General features: G+C 35.7%; 1 protein-coding gene across 4 annotated transcripts in view; it reads left to right on the top strand.

The window, feature by feature from the left end:
- LOC143255813 (protein NDNF-like) overlaps nucleotides 1-13,388 on the top strand; it is an 81,591-nt gene extending 68,203 nt beyond the window's left edge. For all 4 annotated transcript variants that reach the window (XM_076512081.1, XM_076512082.1, XM_076512083.1 and 1 more), the window contains 2 exons: nucleotides 2,958-3,082; nucleotides 11,352-13,388. In XM_076512081.1, the coding sequence (XP_076368196.1) occupies nucleotides 2,958-3,082; nucleotides 11,352-12,694 (1,468 nt within the window). In that variant the 3' untranslated portion in view covers nucleotides 12,695-13,388. The remainder of the gene's footprint in view (nucleotides 1-2,957; nucleotides 3,083-11,351) is intronic.
- Nucleotides 13,389-13,635: the final 247 nt, after the last annotated feature.

The raw sequence follows: 13,635 nt of genomic DNA, 5'->3' as shown, positions 1-13,635 counted from the left end.
CAAACCTACACAAATGTCGTTTTAGTACAATAATTAATTTGTAAATTTATATATATGTAAAGACGAAATGTGTGTTTGTTTGCACCCTAATGCATCCTAGCTAGTTGGGCCAATCTCAATCAAAACTTATACGTAAACACTATGAACTATGTGGAATGTTCTAATAGGTAAAAATTGAACTTAACCCTATTTCTATTTTGTGGAGCTTGTCTCAATTAATTACCCCAATCTCTTGAGTCGTTTTCGAACAATCTAGACAAGTTGACACTTTAGACAATGTTGAATATTCAAAAGAGGTTTAAGATCAAAATATGAAAGTTGCTGGACTGTTTCTCAAACAACCATGCTTTTTACATGGTCAGTGAGATCACATATGATGTTAAAGTGTGTGATCACCTCAAAATCTTTATCTAATGGTAGGTAGAAAGTAAACTGTAAATGTTGTTTATGAAGAAGCTTTATTATCATTTTAAGATTTTGAGGTAAAGTTTATGTTTAAATCATCGCTTTGAAATATATGAATGCTGTTAAACCCACATTGTTTTAACTACGTTTAAACATTCTCTGTCGGTTGAAGAGTATTTCAGCTTGTAATTAATAACATTAACTTGATACATTGATACTTAATGGCTAGTGAGCCAATTTGTGAATTCGATGAAACATATCTCTCGTTCCACCGCAGGAAAATCAGGCTCAGCATCTCTAAGCAGTGGATGTTTTATGAGAGTGACAATTAAATCTTATTGTTCGATTAAAGCACCCCAAAAGTGTTGTCGACTAACTGCTTTGCATCTACTGTAAAAGCTCAAATAATGAATCTTTATGTAGTATTGTGTGAAATTATGAACTGTATAGAACATATTCACACTGTGACTGGTACTGCAGTTTGCAATAGTTTACTAAAATGTTGTGTACCCAAACAAAACAAAAAATCTCATTACGATATAACCTGAATAACTGTAGCAAGATGAACTATCAACTGTTACTATAGTAATAACCCAATTCATGAACTAAAAGTACTGTTTCTGTTGTGATGACACAGACTTTGTTGTTTAACTAAAGAACTGTTCAACAATACAAATAATAACATCTTCTTTAATGTTCTATTAACAGGAATATTAGTTTTTGGCTAATCATGACAACCTTTTAAGGCTAGTATACTTGCTTTGTGTTTATACAAGTTTCTTTTTTATTTGTTAGACGTTTATTTCATAGTGCACACAATAAAATATAATAGAATCATTTCTTGTGGCCTAACTAGAATATCTGGAAAAAACATTTCTATGTTTCTATTTCAAGATTCACTTCCAATGATACTCAAAGAGTAAAGCAGAAACTTCTCTTTAGATATTTTAAAGGTTCAGTATATTGATAGGACACATTGTTATCATTGAAATAGGTCTGTTGATGTAGAAATAAAAGAAAGGAAGATAAGGCATAAATGAGAACTTACTTCTCTCCTTTCATCTCTGTAAAGTTTGGAGTTTTTTCTTGACATATACTTCGCTGTATCAACAAGTAACAACTAGATATCCTCATCATTTACTTAAACCTTATGTAACTACTAGATATCACCACCATTTACGAAAACCTTATGTAACTACTAGATATCACCACCATTTACTAAAACCTTATGTAACAACTAGACATTCCCACCATCTACTTGGCCTTTATGGAGCAACTAGACATTCCCACCATCTACTTGGACCTTATGGAGCAACTAGGCATTCCCACCATCTACTTGGACCTTATGGAGCAACTAGGCATTCCCACTAATTACTTGGACTTTGTGTAACAATAGATATTCTCACCATTTACTAGGACCTTATGAAACAACTGAATAATCCCAACTAATGAAAAAAAATAACCTTGATCGAAACATCTAACATTGTAACTTAAAAGCGTTTGTTACTCTTACTTCTTAGAATTGTCATTGTACCCTCTGGTATTCTTTGTAAATCATGTTGTGATAGTTGTGTTATGGAATGAATTTTATATATAAGAATATTTTAAGTTTATTCTCAGTAATAACAAGCAAGTACTCGCTGATTTATGTGAGACATTTTAACAGTATATGTTAACGTTTAGTTCCTTAAAGACCAGGCCTAGCATGGCTAGATGGTTAGAGCGCTCCATTCATAATCTGAGGGTAGCGGGCTCGAATCCCCGTCGCACAAAACATGCTTGCCCTTTCAGCAGTGGGAACGTTATAAAGTAACGGTCAATCCCACTATTCGTTGGTAAAAGAGTACCCCAAGAATTGGCGGTGTGTGGTGATGACTGGCTGACTTCACTCTAGTCTTACACTATTAAATAAGGGACGGCTAGCACAGATATTCCTTGTGTAGGTTTGCGCGAAATTCAAAAACAAACAAACCTTAAACACCTCAGTGTCTCAGTGGTAAGGGTGATAACTCTAAAAACCGTGTTTAGATGCCTGTGGTGGGCACTGAACAGATAGCCCAATGTGTAGCTTCGCGCTTAACAACAAAGTAAAAAAACAAAGTTTTCTTAAAATCCAACCACGTCACACGTTTCTCAGTATTAATACAGTTTTCTTTAAGTAGCCATCTTAACCATCTTATTAGCATATGTAATTTATTCTTAATTGATCTGCTATAGCACACTTTGTTTCTATATTTTTAATTTTTCTCTACCGTACCTCAGCAAACTCGAAACACTCGAGATCAGATTTACATGAGGATGTTAGTGTTGTGTTAGTTGATGAAGTAATAATGACATGGGACACCTCAGTTAAAAACACTAGAAGTGAAGATAAGGGCGTTTGTGGATGATTAATTAAAACACTTGGAAATGTATTTCCATTAAAAAAATACACTTTCAGTTGGTTGTCACGTACTTTCTTTACCCGGCTTAAAACTATTTGTGTTTCAGAAATGTGTGATGTATTACTGCTCATAATTTCGAAAGTCAGAATAATAATACTTTTCTTTTAGGATATTCTTCCTGGTCGAACGAGAACATGGGCCTTTATCACTTACCATTACACCTTGCTCAGCTCCTGTACAGTGGAAACTATCGCTTCGTCACTACCCAATAGCAGATAACCGTCAAGAGCAGAGTAAGTACCAGTATGTGTTTAGGGAATAAGATTATACCAGTGTAGTTCCGTGGTATTTTCCTACTAGAGAACGTAGTTGAAAGTGTTAAGACTGTTCTTGTGTATCTGAGACATCCGCTGAGTAATTTTAAACGTGTATAAGCACGGTGAATGAACAACGTTATGAAGAGATGAAGACACAGAACAATACTAAAGCAATTCAAGTACTACTGCAAAACATAGAAAATACAAAAGTTTGAGTACGTTATACTATAATGGTTCTCAATATGCAAATTAGCAAATCAACAACCACAGCCGATGTAAGGCTGCAGTGTAACGGTATGTATCAGAACACCATTTTGGACGTAATTTGTGTTTTTTTAGACATTACGATGCTACAGAATATTTTCCGCTTTGAGGTTTGGTTTTGGTTTGTTGTTAATTTCGCCAAAGCTACACGAGGGCTATCTGCGCTAGCCGTCTTTAATTTAGCACTGTAAGACTAGAGGGAAGGCAGCCAATCATCATCACCCACCGCCAGCCCTTGGGCTACACTTTTACCAACGAATAGTGGGATTGACCGTTACATTATAACACCCCCACGGCTGAAAGGGCGAGCATATTTGGTGTGACGGGGATTCGAACTCGCGACCCTCGGATTACGAGTAGAGTGCCTTAACCACCTGGCCATGCCGAGCCTGCAGCTTTTGGGAATAATATGTAGCAGATCTTTCCGACATAAAATATTCATACAATGAAATCATGAAAATGTGTTTAGATTGGAGATTTAAAATTTCCAGAATGGAGATATCTATTGAACTTAATTACTTTGGTAAAAAAAATTAATGTGGATCAACTTAGAACACCAAGACTATCGAGAAAGAGATCCGCAATAAGTCCTACCCCAGCCGTAGTAAGAAAGGTACGGCTTTTTGTAACAAGCGAGAATTCATGGACATAAAGCTGATTGGCAAAAGCCATTCATATGCTCCAGATAACAGTAGGCAATATGATAAATATGGATCTCTGTCTGGAAAAGCAACACCAATCACATGTCCGCAAGTTGTTTCCACAACATATCCGCTCAACTGTCGCGTACCCCTAACAACTAGAAAATATAATCGGTGTTCATACTGTTTTATAAGAAGACACAACCATCAATTCGACAGAAAAAGTGCAGAGTTTTCTGCGATTGGGAAGTTGAAATGAGCGCTAGAAAATGGTCGTTCTAGAGAACTAGATGACTTGTGAGAAAGCTTGCTCTTTAAACATGACAACTCTTACTGCGGAACCTTTTTACATTAGGCAATACGTTGCAGAGCTATTTCGAAGTTTTCAGTCGCCAGATAACGCGTGACCGGACGTGACAAGGTGCCAGCTGTAAAGACAAAGTTAAGCTCCAAAACGGTTTTAATATAAGATGTTTGGCCTTTGTAGTTACAGTAACAGAATAATACTACAGAATATTTGAGATACGATAACTGAGCGATACTACAATGTATTGAAAAAACAATACTATAGAATACTTGGACACAACACGTGACCAAAGCTACAGAGTAGTTGGACACAACGAGTGAACGACACTACATAATATTTGAACACAATGCGTGAGCTATGCATATTAATATTTTAATAGACTGATTGAACAATACCACAAGATATTTAAGTTTGGTTTTAAAAAACCTACAAAGCATTTTAACACAGTGAGTGAATTACACTACAGAGTAAATGTCCGTACAGAATATTTTCACACAACAAACGAGCAACGTTACATAGTATATGAATACGACGTACACTATATAATTTTGAATACAGTGACAGAACAGTACTCTAAAATAAAAAGTATTTCAGATTAGTGATGAAACAATAACTGTTTTATGTCACTGACGAGATTAGGGATGAAACAATAACTGTTTTATATCACTGATGAGATTAGTGATGAAACAATAACTGTTTTATGTCACTGATGAGATTAGTGATGAAACAATAACTGTTTTATGTCACTGATGAGATTAGTGATGAAACAATAACTGTTTTATGTCACTGATGAGATTAGTGATGAAACAATAACTGTTTTATATCACTGATGAGATTAGTGATGAAACAATAACTGTTTTATGTCACTGATGAGATTAGTGATGAAACAATAACTGTTTTATGTCACTGATGAGATTAGTGATGAAACAATAACTGTTTTATGTCACTGATGAGATTAGTGATGAAACAATAACTGTTTTATATCACTGATGAGATTAGTGATGAAACAATAACTGTTTTATGTCACTGATGAGATTAGTGATGAAACAATAACTGTTTTATGTCACTGATGAGATTAGTGATGAAACAATAACTGTTTTATGTCATTGATGCCTTTAGGTGTAGACAAAAAAAAATCGAAAACAGCAAACACGTTGTGGTGTCTTACTTACAGTTTCATTATCTGTCAATTTAAATATCCGCAAGTGCTTTTGACTGAACAAACTAGATACGAAATGTGTGGCATATGTTAATCGAATATACTGACAGAAAGATGTGTTTCAGTAATAACATATGTAATAATTTCACTAAACACAAACTATCTGTAAATAGAAGGGGGGAACGTAAATGATAAGAGTAATTAATATTTAAGTATACAAAAAGTGGTAAGTATTTCAAATGTATTATCTGTACATCAGTGATAATAATTATAGAAACACACACAAAGGAGTCACAAGCAATAATAATTTCAGCTGGTAGGTGTAAATATAAAAAAGCCAATAGGTTGTACAGAATACTAGTGTTTTATATGTGTGCCACTTTCTTCACAGAGAGAACGTTATTCTTTATTCTGCCCTGCTGTTTGTCAATCCATGATTGTGCAATATAACTCCCCACAATTCAGCCATGTTTTAAAGAGGAAATATTAAACACAGTTCCAGTTAATTTTAGGCTATTAAATGGTATAAGTTTCGTTGTAATAAAAATAAACTTAACCCTCAACACACGTGTTTTAAAAAATATATATTAGTTACAAGGGCAGCTCCCAAACCTTAAATCGTTTCAGTTTCCAGTTAAACCACAAGTCACATTCCTAAGCTACATAATATGTGAACACACATACATTTCTATGTATTATTTCTATTTGTGAATTTTAAGTATGAAAGAAAATGCAATTAAGATAAATAGGTAGGAAATTATTTTGCCTGTTGACTTGACTAGCGTAAAAACATTATTTCAACATTTAGCAGCAATAAACGTTAATATGAATTAAGCACAAAGCTATCTGTGCTCTGCCCACAACGGGTATCGAAACCCGATTTTAGCGGTGTGAGTCCGCAGACATACTGGAGGGCTGAACACATATAGACAAAGGCTATGGTGAAGATAAAGAGAAGTAAAAGTAATTGTAAAGCGAAACGCTCGAGTTGAAGGTTTGGCCCAATAAGTCCCATTAAGAACGTTGAACGTATAGTAGAACCATCTAAGAAAGATAAATAACAAGGAATAGAAGTTACACATTATGCTGGATTATAACAAGTAAACGGCGGTACTTAAAGAACGATTATATTTTAAAACTACTTTCTTAGGAGATCGAACATTCATCAAAGACACATTGCGAATCATAACTATTATTTGACAAAGTTTCAACATGACACAACATTTTTCAGTTTAATTATACAGCATTACATTTACTTCTCTTCTAGGGTCGATCATGACCTAATGGTTATGGATCCGGACCATGGATTAGAAGATCCCAGGTTTGCTTCCTGTTGTAGCAAAAAAAAGTCACGCTTCGCTCTTTGAGACCGTAGGCGTGGTATAAGAATGTTAGCCAAATCTCAACTTTTGATTAGAGTAACCCATAATCTGACTATGGGTGCTGTGCACTGGCTATCTTCCATTTAGCTAATCATTTTAACATTATGAATGTCTGACGTTGATAACCCTCGTATTCCTTTGGGCGAAATTCACTCAAACAAGCAAATAAATCTTTTTTTATTTTTCAATTTTTTTTAACATTACACGACTTGGGGCATCTCAGTGTGCAGAATATCTAACAGTGAAAATGGCCAGGTGGTAAGAAGCTTGACTCATAATCTGAGGGTTGCGGGCTCGAATCCCTATCACACCAAACATGCCCGCCCTTTCAGCCATGAAGGCGTTGTAATGTGACAGTCAATTCCACTATTCGTTGGTAAAAGAGCAGCCCAAGGGTTGGCGGTGGGTGGCGGTGCCTAGCTGTCTTCCCTCTAGTCTTATACTGCTAAATTAGGAACGGCTAGCACAGATAGCCCTCGTGTAGCTTTGCGCGAAATTCAAAACAAATGAACAGTGAAAACTGTCCAGAACAAACAATGCTTCAAGCAGCTTCATTTAACTTGTAAAAGAGCAGCCCAAGGGTTGGCGGTGGGTGGCGGTGCCTAGCTGTCTTCCCTCTAGTCTTATACTGCTAAATTAGGAACGGCTAGCACAGATAGCTCTCGTGTAGCTTTGCGCGAAATTCAAAACAAATGAACAGTGAAAACTGTCCAGAACAAACAATGCTTCAAGCAGCTTCATTTAACTTGTATTCTGTAAGAGAGTAGCAGAAAACATAATGAACACGTTCTGTGGCTGGTCCTGAAACACATGATATCATAGCCAGAGTTTTCTGAATAAAACTTATGATTCTCAATATACAATTTTTGCAGTTTCCCTGGTACAATTATTTTTTAAAATGTACTCATTTTACACGTGGCTTTTTCGTTATAATTACCCTGTAAACCAAAAAAAAATATATGTAATATATATATATATACAACTGGTGTAAATGATCACATTAGTCCGGCTTTCACAAAGTTAAAAAACATTCATTTTCTTCATCATATGCTTAAATTATTTTTGTTTATAAACAGAAGTTGACTGTTCAAATGAACCGACGTAGTTTACCATATAAGAGCTTGATAGCAGTCAAAGTATGAGTCATTTGTAGCTAATATGATATCAGATATTTACTGACACAAACAGAAAAAGAAAACCATTTTTTCTATTTACCATAAACGTTTATAGGACACTTGTAAACACTTTCTGCTTAGTTTTTGTTCTTAGAAACTGTTTTACAGAATAATCAAATTGAATGTACATCTACACTGGCGAAATTACTTTCGGTTTTCTAAACACGGTGACTAGATTAAATGCCTCGTGGTTTGTTTTTACATCAGGGCTTTCTATACAAAAACCTTAACACTGATGGATAATAACTATTCAGTTATTGTCGTGATCCAAATAAACCCTTCACTGAATCAGAATGTTCTGTTATCCAGATAAGCATTTTTATAAGAATAGAAGGTGTCGTGTGAATAACTGTATATTAAATCCCGAAACCAATCAAACCATTATGAGCCTAATATTCACTCAGAATGTTCTAGCAATTCATTTGTTATCTATAAACAGTTAGGGTAACTTTAACGTACCCGTGTCTTATCGTCTAAATAAGGAACGGTCAGATTATCCATCTCAGTACAACATTATTTTAATATAAAATAATAGTAACATAAACAAATGGGAGCTGCAAAAATAATTAAATTATTATTGACCAAAACAATTTGTGAAAGTCTGTTTAGTATCTTTTCAAAACTATGACAGATAAATAACATTCTGCACGTATAAACTAATGTAGTTTACTACTCGCAGCCGTCATAATATTAATGATTTATATTTCAGAAGAGCCTACAAAGATGAAGAATAGAGAAGTTGCGCCCACACTAACAACACCTTGGTTTCTTTGAAAGTATCTGGAGGACTTTCAAATGAACCGAGTTTCGTTTGTGAACGAGCGTCAGGGGATTAACTTGATATACCATAAAACCTGAGAGTTCGTTTAAAAAAATCCTCGAGAAATAGGCAGAAACGTTTATTTTTATAATACGCTATTCGAAACCTCGTTTAAGAACAACAAAAACTAAAGCGTGCTGGCGATTCTTTTCCCTTGACTTTGCCAAGTCGTGGTATGCGAGCAGTGTGACTCTTTGATTTCACGTGTATTCAAATAGTTAAACTGAAGAAATCTGCACTAACCAGGACATTCCTGGCGTTCAAGTAAGAAAATTTGAGTTTCAAATGACACTCTTAAGTGACACAGACAACGATCCGTGGCTCTAAAACTAGTTAACATTCTCAGGACACTTTTTCATAACAGCTTCATATATCATGCAGTTTGGTGAACAGTTTAAAGTATACGTCATACATGATGTGCACTTTAACAGAATAGCTTGATTTTAATGAAGAAGTGACTTTTAATCTTTCATCAATGCTCTTTGAGGCCCGGCATGGCCAGGTGGTTAAGGCACTCGACTCGTAATCCGAAGATCACGGATTCGAATCCCCGTCGCATCAAACATGCTCGCCCTTTTAACATGTGTAGGGGCGTTATAATTTGACGGTCGATCCCACTATTCGTTGGTAAAAGAGTAACCCAAGAGTTGGCGGTGGATGGTGTTGACTAGCTGCCTTCCCTCTAGTCTAACACTGCTAAATTACGGACGGCGAGTGCAGGTAGCTCTCATGTAGCTCTGCGCGAAATTCTAAAAACAAACACACATCGAAGTTAGTAAAGCACTACCTAGTGTTAGAATTTTAATGAAAGCAATATTTTTCATTTGTATTTCATTCAAACAATAATTCAGAAACATGCATTAATGATTGTGCATTATTTCTTGTTAAGGTACAAAGAAATAATAGAAAATACGATATTGCGAATGATTAGTGCATGAGACTGCGAACCCAAGGATCTCAACTACGAGGCCAAACACTTGAAATTCCAAGTGTGAATGCGTTTTAAGAGTGACAGTCAATTATCCTTTAAGGTTAAAAGCAGCCGCTTCAGGCTTGACCAGATGATTAGGGCACTTGACTCATAATCTGAAGGCTGCGGAGTCGAATCTCCGTCACACCAAACATGCTCGCTCTTTCAGCCATGAGTGCGTTTTAATTTGGCAGTCAATTCCACTATTCGTTAGTAAAAAGTAGCCCAAGAGTTGACGGAGTGATGACTAGCTGCCTTCCGTCTAGTCTTACACAGCTAAATTAGGGACGGCTAGTGCAGATAGCCTTTGTAGCTTTGCGCGAAATTCCAAGCAGAACAAAAACAAAAATGTACGTAGCTAGTATTATACTAGCTAAATTTCTGATACACATGATGGTATTCAACATAAAGGATTTTTACATGATAAAATTAACTATTGCAAATAATCAATTCAGTTAACTCTAGATTATGTAACTTAATTACTTGCCACGTTACCTGTAATTTTGTACCCTTCATAAGTTCATCTTTTTAACACCATTAACTAATAACGTAATTATTCCAAGCTTAATTATCACAGATACTCTGAAGTCAGTCACAAAAGCTTATATAACACGATCGTTGTAACGAATTAAATAAACAATTTAATACCTCGAGCACACTGAGTTTAGGTATTAGAAACGGAAACTCGTATAGATTTGTAACGTTGAAAGGATATTTCAAAGTGTTCCTGAATTAACGTTAATTGTGTGTGGGTTTTATAGCAAAGCCACATCGGGCTATCTACTATATCCATGGAGAGGAATCGAACTTCTGATTTTAGCGTTGTAAGTCCGTAGACACCGCTGTGCCAGCGGGGAACAGCGTTAATTGGAAATGTAAAAACTGTTTTCAGCATTTTCATTTATATTCCTATAAGTTTGTGAAAAAGGTAGAAAAAATATTATTTGTCAAAAATTTAAAAATTGGTGAAATAATTTTCACCTTATGCTAAAAATGGAATGATTCTAAACGTGTAGCTTTTCGCAAAATCCCACAACACAAATAAATAATAGTCTTAGAAATGTATTACAAATTATGACAAGCTTGTTTTTAACAAATATATATCGATATTACTATGCTGGAGGCTAGTCTATACATACAATGTACTGGTATGCCAACTTTCATTAGATAGAACTTCTGTAAATAAGAGGAATATTTATAGGCTTACTAGGAAACTACTACATAGGTTCCTCTAAAACTTAGGAATGATTAGTCGTCTGCTTAAATCTTACTGCATACGTATTCTCAAATGCGTCATATGAAATAAGTGTTCCATACATATGAATACAAAATTTGCTTTCCTGGCTTTCTTTTAGGTGTCACCAACTACGTCAAAGCGAAAAAAAACATCACGATTTTAAATATAAAATGTCATGACATTTACTATTTTGTCTTCTTTCTTAACACTTTCCAGAATACGTTTGGAAACTTTTACAAATTAGTGTTTACGTTTAAAAAATAACACTCATTCTTTCATCTTTTCCGTAGATACTCTTCAGAATGATATAGGAAACGGTGACGTTGCGCCCACTTTCTCTGTTCTTCAAGCTACATATTTCGGCCAAGAGCAAAGAACTTACACAAACCTCAATAGCTATGCTGGTCTCTACATGATAGAAATGGACTCCCATGGAAACGATACCAGTGTGAAAATATTCCTTTCTTCCAGTTCTAAGGATCATTCTCCTCATCCATTGTTGCCTTCTAACCCAAGAGTGGGGATTTTGAAAGTTCGGAGAAACCGTGTTCTGGTCACCTGGATGGCCAGTCCCACCGAATCACAACACAAACAAGTGGTAGAGTATTGCGTAGCAGCTAACCCAAGGAAGAACTATAAAACCCAGTGCGAAGTGGACAGTGATATCAACGGAGACATTCCTCCAACACCTCCACCGTGGGCGGGGTTTGGCTTCTGGTGGGAGAAACTCGCTCGAAAGAAGTTGTTGATGAAAGTGAGAGACATTCAGAAGTCTGTGGTAGTACAAAACGACATAACTTATGAATGTATCGGGAGAAAAACCTGGCATATGTTTAGAGGTCTTCGGGAAGGAACGACTTATTACTTCGACGTTTTTGCTGTAAATCCAACAAATAACGCTAGTATTGCCTACTTGGGAGCCAGAACGGCTACTAAAATCCCCAAAAGTGGAAGAATAAGAGACCATTCATTGACGACCGTTAAGTTGCAAAGGTCGAATGACTTCTCGTCAGTTTCCACTTATATGCTGAGACGCAGTACAACTGTATTGTATTTCTTCATCCGTCCATGCACCGGACCAGGTCCAATAAAACTGAAAATATCCCAGAATAGAAAGACTGTCTTAAACACTCGTGTCATGAACATTGAAACCTTAACCATAAGAAATGCATCCAGTGGAACTTACATGGTTACTGTATCTTCTCTGATCCATCAAATCCGAGCCGTTCAGCTTCTTGTCAGTAGAAGGTACTGGAAGTTCCCATTTCCAGATCTTCCTCGAGATAAACGAGTTAAAGTTTTCGATACCCTTACCACACACGATTCTGTGACGCTGGCATGGCAAGCGTCCTCTGACGAGAAGGTGCGTTACTGTATTTACCAAAGCAATGACACCAGTAGCCTTATGCCCGTATTTTCGTGCGAATCAAAAGCTGACAGTGAAGAGAATCACAAAGAAGTGATGTGTCGTAGATACAATCGTTACAGTAGAAACAGGTTTCAGGGTTTAATCATGCAGAAAGTGAAAGGGCTAGAACCAGGAAAGAGTTATGTTTTTAAAGTACTTGTGACAAAAGCAAGAGGGAAAACTCTTCCGTATGAACAGGTATGGGTCACCACCAGAAAACAATGATATCCTAATAGTAAGAAGAAATAATTATCAGAGGAGTAGCTGCCTAATAATTATAAAAGTTTGAACACTAAAACAAACAACTCTTTAAAATTATGTTATAAAAGGCTGTGTAGTCCAAAATAGTAACAGAAAGTGGGACAAAAGAAATTAGTGGTGTGAACTGTGTCATTGGCTTATAAAGAAAAGGCAATATGCAGTGTTTTACTAAACCAAGTGTATCGTCTCGTCCGTCTTTTTAGAGCTTCAAATCTAATTAAGTAATACAGCAGTAACAAGGATAATAAGGTATCGCATAGATTCTTCTGCCTTGAGTTCAAATAACAAGTTTTCTTTCAACTGAAGATTGAGAATAATATTACACCCCAGAGAAAAACTAATTTTAAGACAAATAAATGCTATGTTGTTCTAACATGTGTAGCGAGATATATAACAGTAAATCAGTAAAGATAGTTTGCAGTCTGAGATTTTAAAAAAATGCGTGCCAAAGATATCGTGTCAAGTGTCCAACGATAGAACGTATTGATTAGATGCATCGTTTCGCATGAGACAGTTTAGTCTTCTTTATAACTAATATGCTTCCAACAAATTACTTATAAAAACTTTTGTGCGATATAGACAATTACTTGTTGTCTTACAATGTAAGCTACCTATCGGCATTGTTTTGTAAAATAAACACTGGAGGATATTCTCAGGTGAACATTCAGGTAATTACAGAAATAACTGTGGAATAAGATATGAATTCCAAAAACCATACGATTTACACAGTGACGGCTCTCGTTTTAAAAATCAACTTTCCTTGTTTGAAACAACCCAGTAAACACTACTTGACAAAAGTACATCAACATATATTAAGTAATGGTTAATCTTTAGAGTGTGTTTATAAATGAACAGTTTAAAACAAACTAGAGACCTGTTTTTTAACGTTTAAATTCGTTAATCTT

The sequence above is a fragment of the Tachypleus tridentatus genome, chromosome 7 (genome assembly GCF_004210375.1).
Source record: "Tachypleus tridentatus isolate NWPU-2018 chromosome 7, ASM421037v1, whole genome shotgun sequence".
Taxonomy (NCBI): Eukaryota; Metazoa; Arthropoda; class Merostomata; order Xiphosura; family Limulidae; genus Tachypleus; species Tachypleus tridentatus.
This window is presented reverse-complemented; position numbering and strand designations above follow the sequence as displayed.